The 23,363-nt window shown below is 42.8% G+C and overlaps 1 protein-coding gene across 1 annotated transcript; it reads left to right on the top strand.

Moving 5' to 3' along the window:
* Positions 1-1,376: 1,376 nt before the first annotated feature.
* Positions 1,377-11,876, top strand: LOC111144663 (testis expressed 36). The gene is made up of 4 exons (XM_022499058.1): positions 1,377-1,427; positions 5,994-6,125; positions 6,973-7,053; positions 11,580-11,876. The coding sequence occupies exons 1-4, from the start codon at positions 1,377-1,379 to the stop codon at positions 11,874-11,876; spliced, it is 561 nt and encodes a 186-aa protein (XP_022354766.1).
* Positions 11,877-23,363: the final 11,487 nt, after the last annotated feature.

Here is a 23,363-nt window from a genome sequence, read left to right as displayed (position 1 = left end):
ACTCTGGGACAAGCCCTTTGTCCACCCTGCCTCCTGGAGCCCAGATGCCACCTCCGGGCCACAAGGAGGACAGCCAGCAGACTGGTGAGAAGCAGAGGGAGCCTCACCTCAGGGACGGTCAGCAGGTAGTGGAAACCCAGGGGGGCCTGCCTGTCCCTGCATGGCAGGGTTGTCGGTCTGGAGCTGGCACAGAGGCTCCCTGGCACGGGACGACGCTGCTCTCCGTCCGTCTTTCTCTCCTCCACCCCTACTGTAGGACTCTGGCCCTGTGGCCACCAGAGAACGGTGCCACCCCAGGCCTCACATCCAGGAGCGCACCTCTCTAGGCCACCAGCGCTGGCGGGGGGAGAGGTCCCGTGTCACTGACATGGCAAGTCTTGTGCGAATGCCCGGTTTGGTGATTAGGGGATGAGAAGGTGCCGGACAGATTCTCCTCTAGATGTTTACTCTTCTTAACTCATGGAATAGCCAAGAAAGCCATGAAGACAGAGCATCTCAAAAAGGAGAAAGAGGGCAAGAGAAGCAGAAATCACATTGCTGAGTAGGAGAGAGGCAGGTCTGGGTATCTGGGCTCAGAGAGAAAGACCAGCTCTCAGGGGCAGCCTGTGCACCCCGGGGAGGCGAGCTGGCCCTGGCGAAGGCTCGTGAGCTCTTGAGCCGTCCTGTGACCCAGTGCCAACTCCGTTGGCTGCATGGCCCTTGTTTCCTCATTTGTAAATGCCAAAGGTGCTTGTGTGGCATAAATAAGACAAAAACACATGAAAGTATTCAGTTCAGTCCAGCACCCAGTGTTTCACGATTGCTCACGACGGTTGCTTCCTCGTGGCCTCAGTGGTGTGTCCTAAGGTGAACAAGCAGCAGGGGCCCTCGGGATGGAGATCTGAGCTGGGACAGTGAGGGAGCCCTGGGGCCTGGGTGTCACAATCCCGCTGAGGAGAAGGTCATCTCCTGCCTGGATTCAGTTCACTTCTCTGGAAACTAAGAAGTTGGGACAGATAGTTACTCAATGTCACGAGTTCGAGGATTCAGGGGGGATAAAAGTCTGCTGTTATCTCCAGGCTGTCTTGTCCCCACTTGTCTGACCTGTTAAAGGGGTTCTGCAGCTGGGACCCGGTGACTCTCTGCCTTCCACCTTGGGGAACAGCAGGTGTAAGTACCCTGGCAGGAACCCTCCGAGGGCTTAGAAGCCCCGCTGTCCTCCCCCATTGTGATGAGAGCGCTGACTCTATGGCAACAGTGGGTTCCCTGGACCCTCCCCTCCTGGTAGAGGCTGAAGGTCAGGAGCAAGGAGGGGGAGTGTCTTCCAGATGACAGAATTTCTGAGGCAGTGAAGAGGTCAGGGAGACGACCTCAGGCACCTTCGCTTCCTGCAGAAAATGGCCAAAGGGAGACGCTTCAACCCAGCTTTAGATAAGGACGGAAGATGGGTAAGAAAGATGGTGGCTTCTCTGGCCTTTCTCAGGCCACGTGGGTGTGGTCAAGGTCACAGACCTGAGTCTAGACCCTGCTGCTGCTACTTCATGTGGCATCACTTGAAGAATCTCTTCCCTGATCTCAGTCCCTTCACCTGTGAAATAGGACCCTCGTAGCGTCCTTGGGAGGATTGCATGAAACAACTCTTGTGTGTAAAACACTCAGCGCTCTCGTGAATGTCCACAAAGCCGTCAATGCTGTGTGTTCTTTTTCTTCTTCTTCTTCTTCTTCTTCTTCTTCTTCTTCTTCTTCTTCTTTTTAAATAACATCTATCTTGCAGTATACTATGTAATCTACTGTATTATATCCACTCCAAGAATGTAAACTCCAGGGGTCCTGGGATCTTTGTCTTTTTACCTACTGATTGCATTAGAGCTGTAATACGTGGAAAAGTTAACAGTCTTTGTTTAAAAAGAAAAGGAAAAATAGAAAACACCTCTGAACATTTCAGTGTAAAGGCTTTAAAAAACTAACTTTCTGGGATTCTCAGGTGGTTCAGTTGGTTAAGTGTCTGACTCTTGGTTTCTGCTCAGGTCATGGTCTCAGGGTGATGAGATCGAGGTCCGAGTCAGGCCCCCCGCTCAGTGCAGAGTCTGCTGGAGATTGTCTTTCTCCTTCTCCCTCAGTCCCTCCCTCTGCTTGTGCACTCTTTCTTTCTCCCTCTCTCTCAAAAGAAATAAAATCTTAAAGAAAAAAAAAACCGACGAAAACTAACTATACCCACCTGGATGTGATCTTGACTAAACAGCTTACTCTTAAATCAGTTTGTCTGTCTGTTAAATGGGAGCATAGTGTACTAAGGTTATAGGGCTATTGTGCGGACCATGAGACCATTCAATAGAGAGCTTAATATAGTGCACACAAAAAGAGTAACCACTCAGTACTTGTTAACTATTCTGTATATTAATATTATACATATACATCTATTTTTTCTTGTATACCCTGCTTCATTCCTCAAAGATTTACAGTAACATATAGAGAATATTCACAATAAAGCAGGAAATCATAAAAAAAAAAAATCCAGAATCAGTTTGGATACATTTAAGAATAAAAGGCTGAGACTGGGAAGATGTGTAGTATACACCAGCCATAGGACTTACATGACTGCAATTTATAAAATATCATCAGATTTGGCTCTGAGATTCCTGGCAGCCAAAGTAAAATGGGAAATAGGATGAACTACGTAACAGGAGTCAGTCTTGAAGAGAAAAATACAAGTTTCTCAGACTAAGTAGCTTCCTCTCTAACACCTACAATATCAGCGACAATCGTGTTTGAGCAGGAATCATAAAAAGCTGACTACAGTGAACCAAATAAGGGTTTGTATTTCTCAAGCAACAAGAAATTCAGAAGGAGGCAGTTCGGGGCTGGGACAGATGCTCTTGGAGGTTATCCGGTCCTTTTCAGCCTTCTTTCATGTCATCCTTGGTGTGGGACTGTTCAACTCAGGGGGGTAAATGAGGGGGAAGTCAATGGACGAAAAGATGGAAGGCTCCTGTTGGTTAATTCAGTCCCTTTTCATGGGAGGAAAACAAAGCTATCCCAGAGCCCTGCCCTACAGATTTCTCTTTGATCTCATTGGGTTACCTGGTCAATTTTATTGCCAGGGAGTTTGGGGAGATATTGTGATCCCAGGACTGTGCCTAGAGCCAGGGCTCAGGGGGAAAGGCATTGCCACCCAAAGCCTGATTTGAGTGTTTGGGGTGGGTCCCTTCTGTTGCCAGCACCTCAGAGCATAAAAAGAATAGTGCTGATCATGAAGTTTCCCAAAGTAACTTGCAGGCCAGTTGGGAAAATTCAAGAAATCGTTGGCTTTGAGTCAGCAGCAGCCCACTGGGGAGGACAGTAATTGCCACATTAAAGGTGACAGTCATTTTGCAGTTGACCTTGCTGGTTGTAATCTGGCTGTTGCCGGGCAGGAAAAGCTTTTTTTCATACTCTTTTCCCTTCCTGTTTAATATTGCAGTCATTGTGTGAGTGAACGCAGCAAAAATTTCACCACCAACTAGTTACAAAGCTATATTTCACGGTTACAATATCTACCAGAAGGGTTTACTTCACAGTTCTCATGTTATCACCATTAAATATATATTTTAAAAGAGTGAAATTAAAATGCTAGAGACTTTTTTTCCCCCCTAGTGATTTAGTCCTTAGACGTCCAGCATACAAATGAACTCAAGTCGGCTGTCATTTAACTGGGGAAAGGGATCATTCCTGATGCTAGAATGACTCCCACCCCCGCCTGATTTTCCATAGCCGCCCAGACAGGAGGGTTGACATAGCCAGACCGGAGAAAGGGAGCAAGGAAAGGTTATGGGTCTGGAGGCTCTTTGCATTTTTTATTTACTTTGGAAAAATAATTGTTTTAGAACGTTACAAAATAGCACTGAATGAGTCAGAAATACATAGGTTGGCTTGGGAAAATGTCTAGGGTACCTTGTTAAGTGGGAAAGCAAAAAACTGCAGAACAGTACTCATCTTATGGTCCAACTTTTTAAACCAATCGAAGCCCGTCTGCAGGGGTCGGAGTTTGTGGACATGAACACTCAGCCGTGGATGCTGTCATGCCGGGTGACAAAAGGAGGGGGAGAAAGGAATCAAAAGTTACTCTTCAATAAATCGGCATACATGATCTTTAGAAACCACATGTATGATATGACCCTATGTATGCAAAATTATCTCTGTCTCTACACACATCCATACATACACAGACACGGGTGTTCATGCCCACAGGGATGTATGAGAAAGACTTCCTTATGTTTCTATGTTTGAATCTTTTCAAACCATGAGTATATATTACAACCGTAATCAGAAACAGATATAATTATTTTTGTTGTGGAAAAGAGTAATGTAATGCTGCACTTAGTTAAGAAACATTTAAATAGTAGAGCGCGATGCTGAAAAGAAAGCCTTCCTCCTTCCTGGTTCCCTCCTCCCTCCCTCTTGGTGCAGGTCCCCCGGAGAGCCTGGGCGCTGGTTAGGATGCTGGTTGGGGCGCTGGTTGGGGCTCCGGGCGGGTGCTGGCCTGGCACTGGTGTGTGCTTTTTCACTGCCCTGATCCTCATTCCTGTAGTCATTCAAAAATGTGTACTGGGAGTTTTTTCATCTGGATGTGTTCTGTAAATCAGGTATTGTCTTGTGTGCATGGATTCTTTATTTACAGAAATGGTGTAGGGTTATAGGTCTCCTTCTGGTTTTCTTTTTTCCACTCAGGACTGTGTTTAAGGAATGGCTCAGTGGCTGTGTGTCACCTAGCCCCTTGCTTCTCATTGCTGTGAGGAGAGCCCAGCAAGGGCACCACGTGTAGGGTGTAACACCTCCACCTTTTTCCAGAAATAGTAACATACTGAACACACTCCGTGCAGGCAGTGAACAGAAGCCACCTGCATACACAGTTAAACTGTGACGTCAGAAGGAACAAGGGAGAAAGGCGGTGTTGGCTAAATTCCTTGTAATCCAGCAGAAAGGAGGGAGCAGGGGCCTGAAGTGTGGCGGGGGGTTTGGGGAGGGGACAGGGAGGCGACAGCTGTGAGCAAAGCTAGAATCTGCTAGCAGGTATAGGGTACTCTCTGGTGCAGGCATTTTCCCTTTTAATCTCAGCTACGCTGTCAAATAAGTATTATTATTCCCATTTTACAGATAAAGAGATGGGGGCTTAGAAAATTCGGTGTCTTGCGTCAGGCTCACCTTACAGGACAGAAAGCCGGGATTGGACTCAGGACCTTTGGTCTATAGTGTGTGACCCAACCACCAAATTACACTTCTTCCCCAACCAGAAGCTCCTCCGTTTCTGACACCAGGGCTGCCTTGGCTGAGAGCAGCTGCCTCCTCGAGGTCACCCTCTCTCTAGAGCAACCCACACTTGGTGACGGATCCATGAGCGGGCAGGAAGGCCCCGGCCCCTCACCCCTGCTCAGGACAGTTCTGAGAGGTCATCCCATGCCCAGAGCTCTCTGTTGGGTGGGCGGAGGCCCTTCTGGGGAATTCCTCCCACTGCCCAGACCTGTTTCCTTGCCCCGTGTTCATGGAGAGAAACCAGCAGCCTCCCCAAATCATCTTTATTATTATGCTTTGCATCCTATCCCCTATTTTTCCCTCATGGACTTTTCCCACCCCCTCCCATTCTACCTTCTCAGTGGAGACTCAACTGGGTTTTAGCACCATCTCCCCCCTGCAGGAGGCCGGCCGAACCCTTAGCCCCCATTTGGGGAGCGCCTCTTCAGGGGCCCATGCTGGCGCTCACAGGCCACATGCCCCTTACCAGGGCGGAAGCATTTCCAGGCTCGGGTGCAGGGGGGGGTGGCCCCGGTAACTGGAAACAGCTGGCAGGGATGACCTGGGGCCATTACAGTGTTTTTTGTCTTGGAAAGAATACTTGAAAATTACAAAAATTATGCCATTTCCATTGCACACCAGAAGCACCCAAATGGCATTTTAATCACATCACGGAGGAAGCCCCAATACTTCGCTTTGAGACACAGTGTGTCTGGTTTTAATCACGGCATGCGCTGGTTTTCCAGTTCCCTCAGATTGGACTAACACAGAAGACACCAGAATCCAGCACAAGCGCTATGTTAAAGGAGCCCCACCACCCACATTTGTCTCGGCAAGTGGAGGGGAAGCTACCGCCAATCTACAAAGTTCGGGAGAAGGTGAGTGAGTCCGGAGTGCAGGCCCGGGCCCCCCGTCCCTGTGGCTCTCCACCAGGACAGCCCCACTGGCAATTCTGGCGTTTCTTCGGAAGGAAGTACTCCTTTGTCATCCCCTGCTCCCTAAATGCAGGTAGCATCCCACCTTGAAACCTGGTCCCTGTGACACCCCAAATAATCTTTAGAAGGAACTCGCTCCTGGTCCAGACAATCAGGTTAGGCTCCTCTGTGGACAAGGAACATCACCTTTGGTTACAGCTCACAGATCATGAACGAGCCCATTCTGCCTCCCCCGCCAGTTTGTGAGCAACTTCAGGGGCATAGAGTGGGCTAAAGGGGAAGCCGGTGCGAACCTCACCCTTAGCTAACTCTCATTGCCTATTTGGGCTGGCGCTCTGGTCTACCAGAATCCTTATTGGTCAGATGAAGTTTGGTCTTGATGGCCTCAAAGGTCCTTACCAGCTTTCAATTCCACGAACCAATACGCTTTTCCTTCTTTGCCTCCAAAGAAGGTATTTTGAAAGAGGATTCTTTAATACATTATACGTTAATAAAAATAATTAATAAAAAATAAAATAAAATAAAAAATATGAATATAAAAAAAAAGAAAGAGGATTCTTAAGATTTTCCGCAAGGTCACCAATAAAGTCGAGTTTTAAAGCCTTGAGTTGGTGCGCACACCCACGACCTCACTGCCCTGGGCCATTTGCTTCTTTCCAGTGATTGGTTTCTCTCTTACATAACGTCCCTTTGCTTCCCCTCTCTTCTTTCCATGCTGCTGTGTGTTGGTTCGAAAGCATGTTGGGGTCCTGATGTGAGTCTTTTCATCCCCTCCCTCGATCTCTTCCAGCAAGCAGTAAATAACAACTTCCCCTTCTCTGTACACGACAATCGGCACAGCCTGCAGAGCTCGGGGTGCTACCTGGACTCGGTGAGTATTGCTCTCCAAGTTACTAGTCCAACTGGGAGTGCCCCTGGGAGGCACGGTGAAGGTCGAGGACTTTCCTCAAAATCTGGAACCAGGTCAAAATTAATGCCTCATAACATGTTAAAAAAAAAATGCACGAACCTCTCAAAGTTCCATGCAACTTTCTGCACCAGAAAGCATAGTCCTTCTGCCTATGTTTGCGTGCACTTCCTACTTCAAAACGTGTCTTCTCGTAAATTGTCTCGTTCATGAGTTTCTTGTGAAGATCCGTCCTGGGAAGGAGGGGTTGCCTGTGTGTCTCTGGTAGGCAGCCCCACGCCCCACAAGGAGAGATCAGAGGAAGGGGAGCTTACATAATACAGAGGACTTCCCGATCACTGGTGCTGTCCTTCCCCAGAAGTGGCGAGTTGCCCTCAGTGGAGAGAGAAGAGTCTGAGAGCACTTGTTAGTGGTGGTGAACACAGCACCATGCTGTGGAAATCTAGTGGGCTGCATACGTAATTGTAAATTTTCTAGTATGAAAATATAATTTTCATAATATATTTTCTTTAACTCCATAACTCCCCAAATTATCGATTCAACATGTAATCTATATAAACATTATTTCTGAGTTAGTTTACATTCCCTAAACGAAGCCTTTAAAATCCAGATTGGTCGCCCTCCATTTGGAAAATCCACATCTGAAGTGTACATGTGGCCGGCACTTATCAAACTGGACAGGGCAGGGTTAATAGATCTGAAGTAGAGGGGTGGACCCAGTGATCTCTGAGAATTCTTACCAAATCTGAACGTCCATGATGAGGATGATGTACATAAAACAACCATTTATTAAAAATGTACCATATGTAAGCATCTCATACTATCTCATTTAATGGTCATGACAACACTGCTGGCTAATTACTCTTATCGTCCCCAATTTGGAGATGGGGAACCTGATAACAAGGAACCCAAAAACTTGCCCAAAGTCACTCTTTCTTCTAGGCTGCCGTATCTAAGCTCAGCTGAAGTGGTTTAACCTAAAAATTCTGATTTGCCCTTGGCAGAGTGTTGAATACAGATCCAGAATATCCATGCTGCCGGCCTCTCTACATGGAGGGCTTAATATATGAATATATGAGGGCTTAAAATGGTTTTCTAAACTGTCAAAGTAACGTATGTCCTTTACAACTTTCAAACAGTACAGAATTAAATACAATTGAAAAAAACTTGCACTCTTACTTTTCCTCCTCATAATGCCACCTTGACGGCTCACCAATAACGGTTTGGTGGGTAAAATTGGAGAACTTTTGCAATCTACATGCAAACATATATATAAAAGTGTGTATCTTGTTAATGTGATAAACAGGACTGTGTCACAAATATTTTGTCAGAGCTATGTTAGTTTCATGGAAAACACTGGAAGCTTTCCAACGTTCTCTACATTTAGGAATAGTTTAGATAAAATGTGAACTTTCAGTTTAAGGAAGTTAGATAGAATTTGCCCATGAAATTATTTGGATTTAATACTTTTTTTGAGTAAGTTTTTTTGTTTGTTTTTTTACGATTTTACCCTTTCCATTTCTCTGTTGATTATTAATCTATTCTACTGATTTCTTCTCATGTAGATTTTGCTGATACGTGTTTACCTAAAATTCATCTATTTCTTTTCAAATTTATTGCTGTAACAACTCCTAAAATACTCTTATTTTGCTGTTCTTTTTAATCTTTTTTGGTTGCATGTTTAGTTCATATACTTGCAAGTGTTTTTGTTAATAAGCTTATTAAAACTATGAATATTCCTCAGGTTATTGCTTTGGCAACATCCCAACGGTTTTACTAATTAAAGTTTCATTATTTGCTTTCAAATAGTCTATGATTTAATTTTTAATTCTAAAAACAATTTAGAAGAATGTTTTGAATTTTCTGCATGGTTAGAATTTTTTGAGATCATCTTTTGTTGCTAATATCTAATTCAATGGGTTAAATTTTTATAGCATATGGATTCTGAATTATAAAGGCTATCTTTGTTATCTTATACCTGATTAATTTTAATAAGTGTTTCATGGGTGTTTAAAAAGAACATATATTTCCCATCGGTTGATTACAAAGTTCTTCATTTTATTAATTAAAGTCTTAATTTTGTTATTCAAATCCTTCATAGCCTTTTCTTTTTTTTTTTTTAAGATTATTTATTTGTTTATTTGACAGACAGAGATCACAAATAGGCAGAGAGGCAGGTAGAGAGAGAGGAGGAAGTAGGTTCCCTGCTGAGTAGAGAGCCCGATGTGGGGCTCAATCCCAGGACCCTAGGATCATGACCCAAGCCAAAGGCAGAGGCTTAACCCATTGAGCCACCCAACCTTTTCTTCATTTTTGTTTTTATCTGTCAATTTCCCCTTCTAAGATTATTCTTGAATTTCTAAATTCTTTTTGCCTTACATAGTTTTTTTTTAAAGATTTTATTTATTTATTTGACAGACAGAGATCACAAGTAGGCAGAGATGCAGGCAGAGAGAGAGAGGGAGAAGCAGGCTCCCTGATGAGCAGAGAGCCTGATGGGATCATGACCTGAACCGAAGGCAGAGGCTTAACCCACTGATCCACCCAGGCGCCCCTTGCCTTATATAGTTTAATGCCATATCTTTCTACATAAAAATTCATGAGTATTTTATGTTCTTGGTGGCTTTTATTATTTATCAAAATGAAGTATCTCTCTTTACATACCTTATTGTTTTTAGCCATAAATTCTGGATTGCAATATTAGCTTTGCCACTATTGTTCTCTTTTTGATAATAGTCATTACTTTCATTATGGTTTATTCCTTTGTCCTTATACTTTTTAGTCATTTGGTGTTGCTTTTCTTTTTTTTAAATCATAAATAAAATAGAGCATGGTTTAAAAAAAAATCCAAGAGTCATTATTTCTTTGTATGAAAATTTCACCCATTCACATTGATATAATTTGTGTTTTGGGTTTTATTTCTGCTATTTCATTTTATGTTTCCTATTTACCATGTTCGCACGTTGTTTCTTGTTTTTTTCCCCTCCCTCTCCTGACTTTGTTAGACTGAATTTATTTGCTCACCCTGACTTCTCTTGTTTACTAGTGGTTACCCTTAAATGTAAATATTTAAGAAATTCATTGACACTATTATTCTGTGAGTATGAATTTTAATATCTATAGGTTTTCCCTCCAGAATAAGGCAAATTCTTCAGTGTACTGACCTCCTTCACTTTCCTCTCTAGGTGTTCTTGTGCTGAAAGGCAGCATGTGCTTTCCCAGTCATGAAGGTGCCATTTTCATGGGCTCCTGTTAAGTGGCACCTCTTGGGGTTAAAAGCAGTCAAGCTGAAATCCTGGGATTTCAATTCCAGACTTGTTTCTCTCTCTATCTCTCTTTCTCCCCTTCTTTCCTTTCTTTCTGTGGATTCTTACTTGAAGTTTCAATATATTTCATAGTCACATTTTCAGTAAGTAGTTAGACTTAATTACAAGCTTTACTTGTTCCTTTCTTTGTAGCTCTTTCTCTATTCATTTTGTCTCTTTTATCTGGTTTTAATTTTTTTCTGGAGTATCTGCAGGTACATTTTTAGAAAGGTGCTTGGGCAACACCTTCTGTCTGTGCCTCCAGAGCCAGTCTCCCCCTTTCTCTCTCCCTTGGCACCAGGGGCTGATCTGTGGGGACTACATTTCCTCTCAAGCCCCTTGGACCTGGAGCCTCTTTACTGTCCCAGTGGGGGGCCCCACAGATAGTCCCATTACTAAACTCTCTTCAAATTACCCTAATTGGGCCTGCCACCTGCTGCCACTTGGAATGATACCAGTCCTTATGAAAAGACAAACTCACTTTGCTACAGACAGTTCCTAACTTGCAATTTTTTTCTGTTTACCATGGAATTATCGGATATTGCTCCATTGTGAGTCCAGGGTGCTCTGTAATGTAAAGTCTGGGTAATCTAATGTGTCTTTTCTCCTCGTCTTTTGTCTGAGCATAGTGTTGTCTTCTAATCATGATCAGATCTAAAGCCCAATTCTGAGTACAGAGCTGTTCTCAGGTTCATGTGGGAGGTCCTGAGTGTTAATGAGGAAGGCTGTGGGCAGATCCCCAAAGGTGTTGCTTCCTTCTCGGGAAAGAATCCAGCTTCTGTGGACTTCTTAGAGGGAGAACCATCTATCCCATTGAATGCTGGGATGCCGCCAGGGGCAGATTCATGGAGGAGCCACCTGGGTGCAGAGAACCTGCCCAGGGTGCCCGGGAGCCCAGGCTGGCTAATAGGCTGTTTCCAGCTGTGGTCTCTCTGGCTCCCCCTTCCATGTCTCTGGAAGACCAGTCCCTTTCGTGGAAGTGAAGACGGCAAGAATCGTTAACAAAATGCCTCCAGTGTACTGTTGATGTACAACACTTAGCAAATAGGTAAAGGATATACCTCTTGTAGTGGTTGCCATACTGTGTGTTAAGGCTAGGATGCCATGTAACTGGTTTCACTGAAGACCCCAGAACTTTGTGACCTTGAATATTTTTCTCCTAATCTTTTTATAATTCTTTCCCAGGGCCTGGGACGGAGGAAGATCTCCCCAGAGAAAAGGCAACATGCTTCAAGAAATTTCAATCTCTGGGCATGTGACCATATTCCATCTTGTCTTGACGGCTTTTCAAATAACCAGATATCATATGTCTATCGAGAAGTTGTGGTGCTCCCAATTTTCAGACGCTTCCCAAGACATTATAATGAGATATGGAAGTCTTTTAAATTTATTCCTCGGAAAAGCTATACAGAGTTTTTGAAAAAGACTCCAAAAGTAAAGTTTGCTATTGACAAAAAGGTTGGTTCTTCACTGGAGCCCTAATCCTTCCAGAAGGTTATGGATGAGTTTTGTAATATTGGTATCGCACTGAACATTTGTTTTCTGGTTCAGCCCTACTAGCTGACATAGGATTTGTTTAAATTAGAGATTAGAGATTGTACATGTCTTAATGCAGAGGTGAAATATTCTTGCTGTGATAACACAGAGATGAAAGTCTTTATATTGAGAAACCAGAAAAGCTACACATTATGTTACCACTCCCCACTTTAACATATTTCTGTTTTTTTAGTAAGGTTGAAAACATGCAAGTTCTTATGAAAATAAAGATATGTGAAGATATATACACTTGCAATGAAAAGTGCTTTAAGCGAAAAATGTATTAAAATGAACTTTTAAATTGCCACGTTACCTTCCGGGGGGAGTTTAAAAAATTCTGTAATTGATATAGGATCACATTTTCCTGCTGAAAGTTCTAACAACACAGAGGTACCAGGAGTTCCCCTTGATTTCATCACATCTGCAATCTTTGTCTTGTCCCCAGAAGTAAGTTAACCTTTTGTTTTTATTCTGTGCACTTAGAATCATATACATATGTATCACTCCATATAAATTTTGAACATAAACTGTTCCACAGCCCATGGTGTGCTAGAACTTCCTGTGATATCTAACAATGTATCCTAGGAGTTCTTACCGTGTCAGTATGAATAGACTAGTTTGGTTTTCAAACGGCTGCACTGCATTCCCTAAAACGGATGCACCATGTGTTTAGACATTATCTTCCTAGTGAACGTTTGAATTGCTTCCACTTTTTTGCTGTCTGACCTGGTGCCACAAGAACATTTTGATCAATCTCTTTGAATGCATGTTTGTATGTTCCTCAGGAGTAGAATCTGAGAAGTTACCCTGTCAGTGCCAGGTTGGATGAGATGCACAGTTGAAGTTTTAATAAATACTCCCAAATTACCTTAGAGTAAAGTGATCAGCCTCCTACCAATGGTATCTGTGCATTTCAGTTTGTCCCTCCTCAAATCATCATTCATTCATTTATTTATTTATTTAGAGAAAGGGAGAGAATGAGGGGCTGGGGATGGGTGGAGGGAGAGAGAGAATCTTAAGCAGGCTCCATGCCCAGCACAGGGCCCAACGCAGGGCTTGATCTCACAACCCTGAGATCATGACCTGAGCTGAAGTCAAGAGTCGGATACTTAACCGACTGAGCCACCTAAGTGCCCCTCAAATCAACTTTTAGATATTTAAGGATATGTAAGGAAAAAAACATGTTACTTGTTTTCTTATTTTGCATTTCTCTGATTATTGGAGGAGTGTCTTTTCCCACTCAATGGTCCTTTGTATCGGACTCCTATAAACTTACCAGTGTCACCAGCACTCAATACCAACACATAATTTTATATCTGTATTCGGATATTTTTCCTAAAGATGAATTTTAGAATAAGCTTGTCAAGTAAATCCACTGGTAATTTGATAGAAATCTCCCCAAATTTAGAAAATAGTTTATAGGAGAATTGATATCCTTATGCGACAGTGAATCTCACCATTTATTCAAATCTTGTTTTATGTTCTTTTATAAAGTTTTAGAGTTTTCTTCACATGGTTCTGGCATGTTTCTTTTCTATGTTCATTCCTGCATATTTTGAACTTCTGTGACTATTATGAATTTTTTTTGAAGTTACACTGTTAAGTTGATTTTGACTGATGTGTACAAAAGCTATTGACTTCTGTGTGGGAATCTAGTTTTTGACACCTGGCTAAACTTGTAATAATAAATTTCCAGAAAAATAAAAATAAAGTTCTAGTAATTTTTCAGTGGATTTTTTTTTGGATTTTCTATTCAGATGATTATATCATTTGCAAAAAGGATCGTTTGTCTCATTTTTCACGTTTATACATCACCCTCATTTTATTGCATCAGATACATTTCGAATACTGGCACAGATGGCGCATATCCTTATTTCTGAAAGTAACAAGGCTGTTTCGAATGTGTTGCTCTCAAGTTTGACCATTGCCATAGGTTTTAGATAGGTAATCTTTATCCAGTTAAGAGTGATCTCTCATTCTTTGTTTCTTGTTTTTCTCTGCCTAAGTTATTTTGTAAAGTCCATGTAATGTATGTACATGGGAAAAAAAAAATTAAGGAGTGAAAATGGTTTTTCTGGTATCTCTGACTCCAGTCCCCATTTTTTCTCCCAGCGCCAGCCCTACTGACTGACACTTTTTAATGTACATCTTTTCCCAGGTAATCTGTATAGATTCATTTTCTCTCTCTCTCTCTCTCTCACACACACACACACACACACCCTTTAACAAACACCAATGGTAGACACCATTCCACTGTTGCCTTTCCACTGCTCCACTACCAACTACACTTACAAATGTATCTTTGAAGGTTCTAAGTTGTTCCTTATCAGTACTTAAAAATCTTTTTTTTGAAAACACAGTTGTCTAGTGGTTCATTACACGGATGTGCCATGGTCCTGGAATCTTCTGATGGCCATTTTTATGCAGGTTTCTGTCTTTTCCTCCTCTAAACATCTGTATAGATAAACATTTGCCTCCATCTACAAGCATTTCTATATGGTAAAACTCATGGAAATAAACTAGTTCAACCAAAGAATATGTGGATTTCCAATTTTAGTTTATATTAAATTAAAAAAAATTTAAGGGGTGCCTGGGTGGCTCAGTGGGTTAAGCCTCTGCCTTCAGCTCAAGTCATGATCTCAGGGTCCCGGGATCGAGCCCCGTATCAGGCTCTCTGCTCAGCAGGGAGTCTGCTTCTCCCTCTCTCTCTCTGCCTGCCTCTCTGCCTCCTTGTGATCGCTGTCTGTCAAACCAAAAATAAATAAATAAATAAATAAATAAATAAAAAATAAAAAGATAAAAAAATTTTAAGATCAAATTTCCTAAAAGGAGCTGTGCTCCAACTTAGCTTTACCAACAAGATATGAGATATGAAAGCTATTTCCCCACACTGGTGCATTAACGAATTTTTTTATATTTACCAATCTGTTAGCTAAAAAAATGGTATCATATTTCAATTTGCATCTCTTTCATTGTGTGTGTTGTTATTGAAAAGCCATTTGTGTTTCTCTTGCTGTGAAATGTTTATATGTATCTTTCACGAATTTTTCCATTGGTTCATTTGTCTCATTCTTCCATTATTTGCATGATTTCTTGATATATTAAGATATTAAGGCTTTGTATCAAATGTTGGTTAGTCCCTCTTTGTTGTCATATATGTATTTTAAATTAATAGACCATATTTCTTAGAGCAGAGAAAACTGAATGGGAAGTACCCAGTTTCCATCTCCCTCCTTTCCCCTCATTCATCACTCCCCATGTTTCCCTCCATTGTTAACAACTTACATAGGTGTGGTGTACACCATGTTTTTAGTTCTGTGTGTATTTTCATGTAGTAAAATGTATGAATCTCCTATTTAATGGCTTCTGGATTTTATGCCTTGCTTAGGACCCCTTTAATTTGAATTATGAAATTAAGATTTGTTGTAGTTCTTATTGTTAATATGTGGGGTGACATTTTAGCCCATGATGTTTTGGCAGTTATAGAGATGATCATGTACATTTTCAGTATTAATCTGTGAATGTAGTAAAGTATATTAATGGATTTCCTAATGTTGACCCATACTGACATTCTAAGGGACAAACTTTAGTTGGTTATGATATGATGTATTATTCTTTTGATGTATTATTCTCTTGCCTTGATATGCAAATTATTAAAGGATCTTAAAATCTATTGTATTAAAAGATTCATTTGTTTATTTGAGAGAGAGAGCACAGGGGGAAGGGGCAGAAGGAGAGGGAGAGAGCGTCTTAAACAGACTCCGTGCTGGGCACAGAGCCAGTCATGGGACTCAGTCTTGCAACCCTGAGATCACAACCTGAGCTGAAACCTAGAGTTCAACGCTTAACAGACCGCACCACCCTCGGTGTCCCTAAAGTCTACTTTTTAAAAAGATTTTATTTATTTATTTATTTATTTATTTATTTGGGAGAGAGGGAGAGTGTGTGTGTGGGAGCAGGTGGAGGAGCAGAGGGGAAAGGACAGGTACAAGTAGACTTTGAGCTGAGAGCAGAGCCCAATGCACAGGCCCTGAATCATGACCTCGAGACCATGACCTGAGCCAAAAGCAAGTGTTCGAGGCTCAACTGATGAAAGCCACCCAGGCCCTCCTCTAAAATCTGTTTTTACTGTGCTCTGACACTGCAGGTGTAAATTGCAAATATCTATAGAATTTGCCATGAAATCTCCTGGGTTTGGTGCAGTTTTCAGGTACAGATCTTTGAACATCTTCTCAATGTGTTTTATGAAAATTAATCTGTATCTTCTATTTCTTTTTTTCCATTTGTCTAATTTTGGTCACATTTATTTATTTATTTATTTATTCAGTAATCTCTACACTCACTATGCGACTCTAACTCACAACTCCGAGATCAAGAGTTGCACGCTCCTCCCATCAAGCCAACCAGGTGCCCCATCTAATTTTGGTCACTATTATTTAGAGAGGAAATTGCCTGTTTTGTACTGATTTTTGAATTTGGGATATTTCATTTAGTTATTCTCTTTAATCTTTAAAGTTATGTCCTGTCCTTTGACATGTTAAATGTTGTTCACATGTCTTTGCTCTCTTTACTAGATCTACATTTTTGTTGCCGTTGTTTGCTTTTGATCTTACTAATTCATGCTTTCTTGTTCACGTATTCTGTTCTTGGGCTTGTTTTTATTCCTTTATGGCTTCTCAAGGTGAAAATATAACTCATTTATTTGCAGCCTTTCCTGTTTTCTTGAGAATGTAGGTAAGGCTGTTTCTTCCAAAGGCCATTCTGTAGATACGCTATGCTTCTGTACATACTGTTTATTTTATTTTTATTATTTCCCCCCTTTTTTTAAAGTTTTAATTTAAATTCCAGTTAGTGTGCATTGTTGGGTCAGTGGCTCTGGGAGTGCAGGAGGAACAATAGAAATGACCGTGGGGCCCGCCATCTTCCAGCCTCCCCCCTACCCTTTCCTTAACCCTTGACTCTCCCGCCAAAAAGATGTATGCCCAGGTCACGTCTCCATAGGTAACCTGTTACCTATGCAGGAAACAGAAGTATCAGGACCCCCCACTCCATACCCTCCGATCACCAAATACCCTACCATATATGGATGTGAGCCCACGCCCTGCCTTGGCCCAATAAAAGATCCCGCCGACTCCCTCCCAGCGCGACTTCCCAACTCCGCTTTCCAGAGTCAAGGAATGTCGCCCGAGGGTGCCCACCTCCTCCCGGTGCAACTTTCCTGGCTCCCCTTTTCCTGAGCCCTGAAACTTCGCCAGAGAGTGCCTTTAATAAATCTTGCCTTGTGCCTACCTCGCCTGGTGTGATGTTTATCTCGCCTATAAAACCTTACATGCATGTAGTGTAATATTGGTTTCAGGTGTACAATATGTTGATTCAAGCCTTCTGTACATCACCTGGTGTTCATCACAAGTGTCCTCCTTCATCCCTATCCCCTATCTCATCTGTCCCCCTGGTAACCATCAGTATGTTCTCCAGAGTTAAGAGTCTGTTTCTTGAGGCACCTGGGTGGCTCAGTCAGTTAAGCGTCTGCCTTCAGCTCAGGTTATGATCCAAGGGTCCCAGACTTCCTGCTCAATGGGGAGTCTGCTTCTCCCTCTGACCCTCTTCACCGCTTGTGATCTCTCTCTCATGTTAAATAAATAATCTCTTTCAAATAAATAAATAAAATCTGGGGAAAAAAAAGTCTATTTCTCGGTTTCCCTCTCAACACATAGATCAGTGGAACAAAATAAAAAACCCAGAAATGAACCCACAACTATATGTTCAATTAAGCTTTGACAAAGCAGGAAAGAATGTTCATTTTAAAGTGGCTTGTAATTTTCTTTTTTTAATCCAAGAATTATTAAGAAGGAAATTTTCTAATTTATTCTTTTGTTAGTTTTCATCATCTATATGTTATTAATTGATTAGTTTTTGCATTGTTGTCAGTAATTAAAATCTGTATAATTCCTACTTAATGAAAATTTAAAAATGTTGTGGCTTAACACAAGGTCAGTATTTGCAAATGTTCTAGGGGATATTCAAAAAGGATTTGTAATCCCTCTTTTAAAAAAATTTATTTTGGGGGACCCTGGATGGCTCAAATGGTTAAGTGTCTGCCTTCAGCTCAGGTCATGATCTCTGGGTCCTGGGATCGAGCCCCCATGATGGGCTGCCTGCTCAGGGGGGAACCTGCTTCTTCCTCTGCCTGCTGTTCCCCCTGCTTGTGCTCTTTCTCTCTCTCAAATGAATGAATAAAATCTTTAAAAAAATATTTTGAAAGAACTATAGCTTCGTAGCAAATTGTGAAAAAAAAAAAAGTAGTACAGAGAGATTCTGTGTCCCTTTTACCCAGTTTTCCCTAATGATAATATTTGGCATAGTTATGGTACAACAGTATATTCGTTTTCTGTTGCTCATAGCAAGTTGCCATAAATGTAGTGGCTCAAAACAACATCCGTGTATTAGCTCATGGTTCTGGGCACACTGGCTGGACTCTCTGCTTAGAGTCTCACAGGCTAAAATGAGGTGTAGTGAAGCCTGGGGTCTTCTTCAAGCCCATGTGGTTGTGCCCCAAGTCAGTTCCTTGTGCTTGTAGGACCTAGATGCCTGTTCCCTGTGGGCTGTTAGCCACAGGCCATTGTTAGCTCCTGGAAGTTGCTGCTTGACAAGCTGTATCACCTTGTCTGGCTTCAAAGTCATCATCAATGGAGTTTAAATCTCTCTTACCTTTTGGGATCTCTCTCACTAGGAAAACTCTGTTGTTATTGTTTGTTTGTTGTTTTTAATGGGATCACACAATTAGATCAGACCCACACAAGTGGTGGTGGTGGTGGTTGTTTTAAGATCTTATTTATTTATTTGACAGAGTTAGCACAAGCAGGGGGAGTAGCAGAGGGGGAGGGAGAAGTAGGCTCCCCATGGAGCAGACAGCTCGAACTGGAGCTCCATCTCAGTACCCTGGGATGGTGACATGAGCTGAAGGCAGACGCTTCACCAATGGAGTCACCCAGATGCCCCAGATCCACCCAGTTTAACATCCATATATATTTGTATTTGCTTGTTAACAACAAACCTTTATTTCTCATAGTTCTGGAGGGCTGGGGAGTCCCAAGATCATGGTGGGACAGATTTAGCGTTTGGTGAGGGTTCACGTGGCAGAAGGACAAACTCTGTATCTTAAGGTCAATTGATTTGGGTCCTTAATTGCACCTGGACCAGTCCCTTTTTCTCAATAACATGGCAGAATAATGGGAGTGATATGGAATCAAGTTCACAGGTTCTGCTCACACTCAAGGGCAGGGGATTACACAAGAGTGAGTGTCAAGGGCCTCATCCTGGGCTTCAGCCCACCATGAATAACAAATACAGGAAACTTATGTTAAATCCATAGACTTTATTCAGATTTTACCAGTATGTGCACTTGTGTGTGTGTGTGTGTGTGTGTGTGTGTGTGTGTGTGTATTTCTTTGTGAGTAGCCTCTTTTGCTAGCTACAAAAAAATAATTCTATATAGCTTGTTAACTGGCTGTGCTAGTCTAGCATTAATGTGATACGCACCCTTGAGAACTGGGTGAGCTATTTCACTTTTTAAATCCTAGGGCTTTTTTTTTTTTTTTTTTTTTTTACTTTTTTTTAGAAGTCATAGAAAATTTTCTTTAACTATTTCTTTGATTATTTTCTCTACTTCCTTTCTCCTTTTCCTCTAGAATACTACTTATGTAGGTATGTAAATATCTGGACCTATCTTTCTCAACTCTGAAGTATTCCTTTATATTTTCCATCTGCTTGTCTGTTCGCACCCATTGCTGGGAGAAGCCCTATACTTCGCCTTCGGTTTGCTCATTGGTTCTTCAGTGGGTCCATTCTGTTATTCCACCAAGCTACTGACAACATTTTAACTTCCAGAGTCTCTATTCAGGTCTTATTAGTGGATGGAATATTTAATTCTGTCCAATAATAATTTTGCTAATTCTAACATCTCATTATTTTTGTCCATTCATTTTGTTTCTCAGGCATTGCTGTATGTATTTCTAGCATGGTGCAAACATTTGGTGATTTTTGGTTTTAAGCTCACGTTGTGAGGATCCTTGCTCACTTATCTGTGAGTGGTGTGGACGTCCTCACACCGTCAGCCTGAGGACGGGTGAGTGGCAGTTTGCACTGCCTGGGACATGGCATCAGTTCTGTTTCTGGGGAGGGTTCCCAGCTTGTCTACTGTTATCTTCTGGGGGCACTGCCCTGACCCCGGGCCCAGGTAACTACTCCCTGTCCTCTTGCCTTGGCCCTGACACAGATCCAGTTCGCTGCCTGGCACAGAGAATGTGATGGTTCCCATCTCTGGCAGAGAATCTCTATAAAGAATCCGGTCAAGTGTCCTGGGGCCCCACCTCTTCCCAAACCCACTCTCTCCTTGAACTGGTTACCACATTTGCTGCCCTGATGTGCACACTTGGACCCTGTCTTCCATCTTTTAGAAAATCGGGATAATTTGTCATAGATACAAAGTCATCTAAAGGTAATCACATTGCGGGGGGAGAAAACCCCAATCTGATGTGATGAATTTCCAGCCAAACACCGTTCTCCCCTCAAGACTTCGTGTCTGGGGTGCCTGGGTGGCTCAGTGGGTTAAAGCCTCTGCTTTCGGCTCAGGTCATGATCCCAGGGTCCTGGGATCGAGCCCCACATCGGGCTCTCTGCTCGGCGGGGAGCCTGCTTCCTCCTCTCTCTCTCTGCCTGCCTCTCTGCCTACTTGTGATCTCTGTCTGTCAAATGAAATGAATAAAATCTTTAAAAAAAAAAAAAAAGACTTCGTGTCTGAGGTCTGCCCTCAGAGGCATTAAACACATAGTCACTGAACCCAAGGCTTTCTCCACAACCTAAACAGAAGGCTTATAAATAGGAAAAGAAACAATTTTCTTAACATGTAAGCCAATATTATTTAATGCTGCCTCTCTCAGCCAGCTGGAAGTGTCTTCCACACCTCAGAAATAGGCACTAAAGGTTGTGAGTGAAAGTCCTCAAAGTTCTCTTCAGACCAGTCTCTGTACCTTCCGGTGACGTCCCTCTTCTTCATCCCGTGTTTCTCCGCGCTCTCATTTCAAGGCGCATGTGTCCCGTTTATACTGGTGGTAACGTGTAAAAGGCACGCTCAGTGCATCTCAATTGTAATTTGTGAGGAGTAATTCTTAAAACCTCAAATGTTGGCTTTTATTCTACGATACATGATTTCACATCAGGGCAGTCACATGAATAACAATTTTTTTTTACCCTGAAGAGCACACGATGTTTGGCCAACCAAATATTCCCAACCCTTCCTGTTGGTTTCGAGGTCATGGTCATTACTCCCCATCTTGGGGGCTGGGGGCCGGGGTTCACCCTGGGCGCCGCCTCCGGGACCATTCCCTGTTGAGGACCTTCAGATCTTAGGAGAAAGATTGCAAGGAGACAGTGGAGTCCTAGTAATTCCTATCGCAGCCTTTACAAATTGTTTTTATATTTCCCTGATTTTAAAAAAAATGACACACTAAAATGGAGAGACTAGCCGGTGACATTTTATACACATTAAATCAGTCCTCAGCGAGGTTTCTATTTACCTTTCCTGTTTGGAGGGATTCTGTGTGGATGCTCCTTCCTGTCCCCAGTTTCAAAGAGATGCTTTGTTTTGGTTTTGGCTTGTTTTATCAAGTGCCTTATGTCAGATTTGATGACATCTGAGCTGCTTTCGGTGTCCAGTCCTGCTTCCTGGCACCCCCCCCCCATTCAGACATTCCGAGTGCTTGAATGCTTGGAAATCTTTTGGGGCTCGCCCAGGGCACGACTCTCAGGTCCCTGCCCCAACACACAGGGTTATCTGTTCTTTGCAGATCAGTCTCTGACTCTCTGACTTATAGGAATGCAGGTCTCTCCAGGTCCATTCCCTCCCATTTCCCTGTCTGCTCCCAGTACCCTCTCCCCACCCATCCTGCCCAAACCCTCACTTACCTCACCTCTGCTTCGCCTCCCCTCTCTCTGCCCAAACACCAACAATCTGCAACAGGAGTGACCCAACATTCAACACCCTATGGATTAAATTCACAAAATTACCAACAAGGTGTGCAGAACTAAATCTGCAAGTATGTGAAGGCGGGACGAGGGGATGGGGAAAGATCAGCCTCTGCTCTTGGGATGGAAGAGTGGACGCTATGTTTACCATCAGCAAAAACACAAATGAGATAACTTGCCCTTAAACCCCGATTTCTCTCTTTGTTTTCTACATAAAAAGTAAACACCAATGTCCAACGACCTCACACCTCACTGTTCTCAATCCAGTGAACCAAGAACAAAAGGACAGAGCACTTGAATGGAAGGGGAGCCCTCAGGAATGTAGGCTGACCGCCCCCCCCGCAATAAAATAACCCACTTTACAGAAATAAAAGTCTCTAATAACTTGGCACAATGTCAATGATTTGCCGTTGTTGGTTCTTTGTTTGAGTGTGTTGTTTCGAACAGAGGAATAAACAGGCAGTTAAAGAAACCCCAACTTACTAATCAATTACATGCAGGTGTTTATAGATTTCTTCTGTTTTAATGAATGAGACTTGGACTTGTGCCATCCTAGAAATGACTGAGACACTAAAAGAACAGCTGACGGCTCAGTAATACTCTTTTGGAGAGATGCTGCCTAGTATCCATTCTAGAAGCAGATCGGGGAGATGTAGTTACTTACTGTGCATGTGGTAAGCATGTGCAGAACGACTGGGTTTCTCATTTATAAAAATCCAGATCTAAGACCCTTAAATATCAGAGTTGAAAGAGCAGAGTGGTGATTGCCTGTGTGAAGCCGGCTCTGAAACACTGCCTATTTTTAGGCAGAAGAGCACATTCTCATTTGGTCTGTTTTGACATTTACGACTATTTTTAAAGATCGCCTTGTGCCATCTCTTTGTTCTGCACATTCTGGAGCTGTCTTTGGCCGAAGCCATCCCTGTCCTGGAGACTGTGCACCAGACTCGGTTGTCTTGGCCGTGTTGCTCCTGCCGTGGCCGGTAGAGCCATCCCAGGGATGATGTCTGCTTGGCACTTCAGCATTCAATTGCAACTCCAATCAGATGGCGGGACACAGCGCTGCTGTCCCATGGGTCAAGACCAAAGGACACATCACCCAATTGAATATTTTTTTTAACCTACAGAATTGGTACCATATTGAGGACTTTTGGGGGGGGGAACTGGGTGTGGGGGAGGAAGGGCTTGAAATGACAAGCTAAGTATAGGTTTCCCATATGTTCCACTGAGTTCACGGAAGAATCCATGCTGTTATGGTAACACCCTAAGAACCATAAAACAAGCAAGAAGAATCCATTTCCTTCTCTGGGCTCTTTGCTGCTGCCCACAATCTTGGGTCCTAGCGTGATAGTGGGAGCCCGAGATTGGGGAGGAGCCCTGCCGCTGGGCTCGGGGTCCGGGGGCTCAGCC

This window comes from Enhydra lutris, unplaced genomic scaffold, assembly GCF_002288905.1.
Source record: "Enhydra lutris kenyoni isolate GAN:26980312 unplaced genomic scaffold, ASM228890v2 scaffoldscaffold12, whole genome shotgun sequence".
NCBI lineage: Eukaryota > Metazoa > Chordata > Mammalia > Carnivora > Mustelidae > Enhydra > Enhydra lutris.
Note: the sequence above shows the minus strand (reverse complement) of the source record. Positions and strands in the feature narration are given on the sequence as shown.

Bases quoted from the DNA above. Each gene is read 5' to 3' on its own strand.
- LOC111144663 (XM_022499058.1), top strand. From the start codon at position 1,377: ATGGCCAAAGGGAGACGCTTCAACCCAGCTTTAGATAAGGACGGAAGA. The intron at 1,428-5,993 runs GTAAGAAAGATG...CTGGTTTTCCAG, and splicing joins TAGATAAGGACGGAAGATGG to TTCCCTCAGATTGGACTAAC. The intron at 7,054-11,579 runs GTGAGTATTGCT...ATTCTTTCCCAG, and splicing joins CGGGGTGCTACCTGGACTCG to GGCCTGGGACGGAGGAAGAT.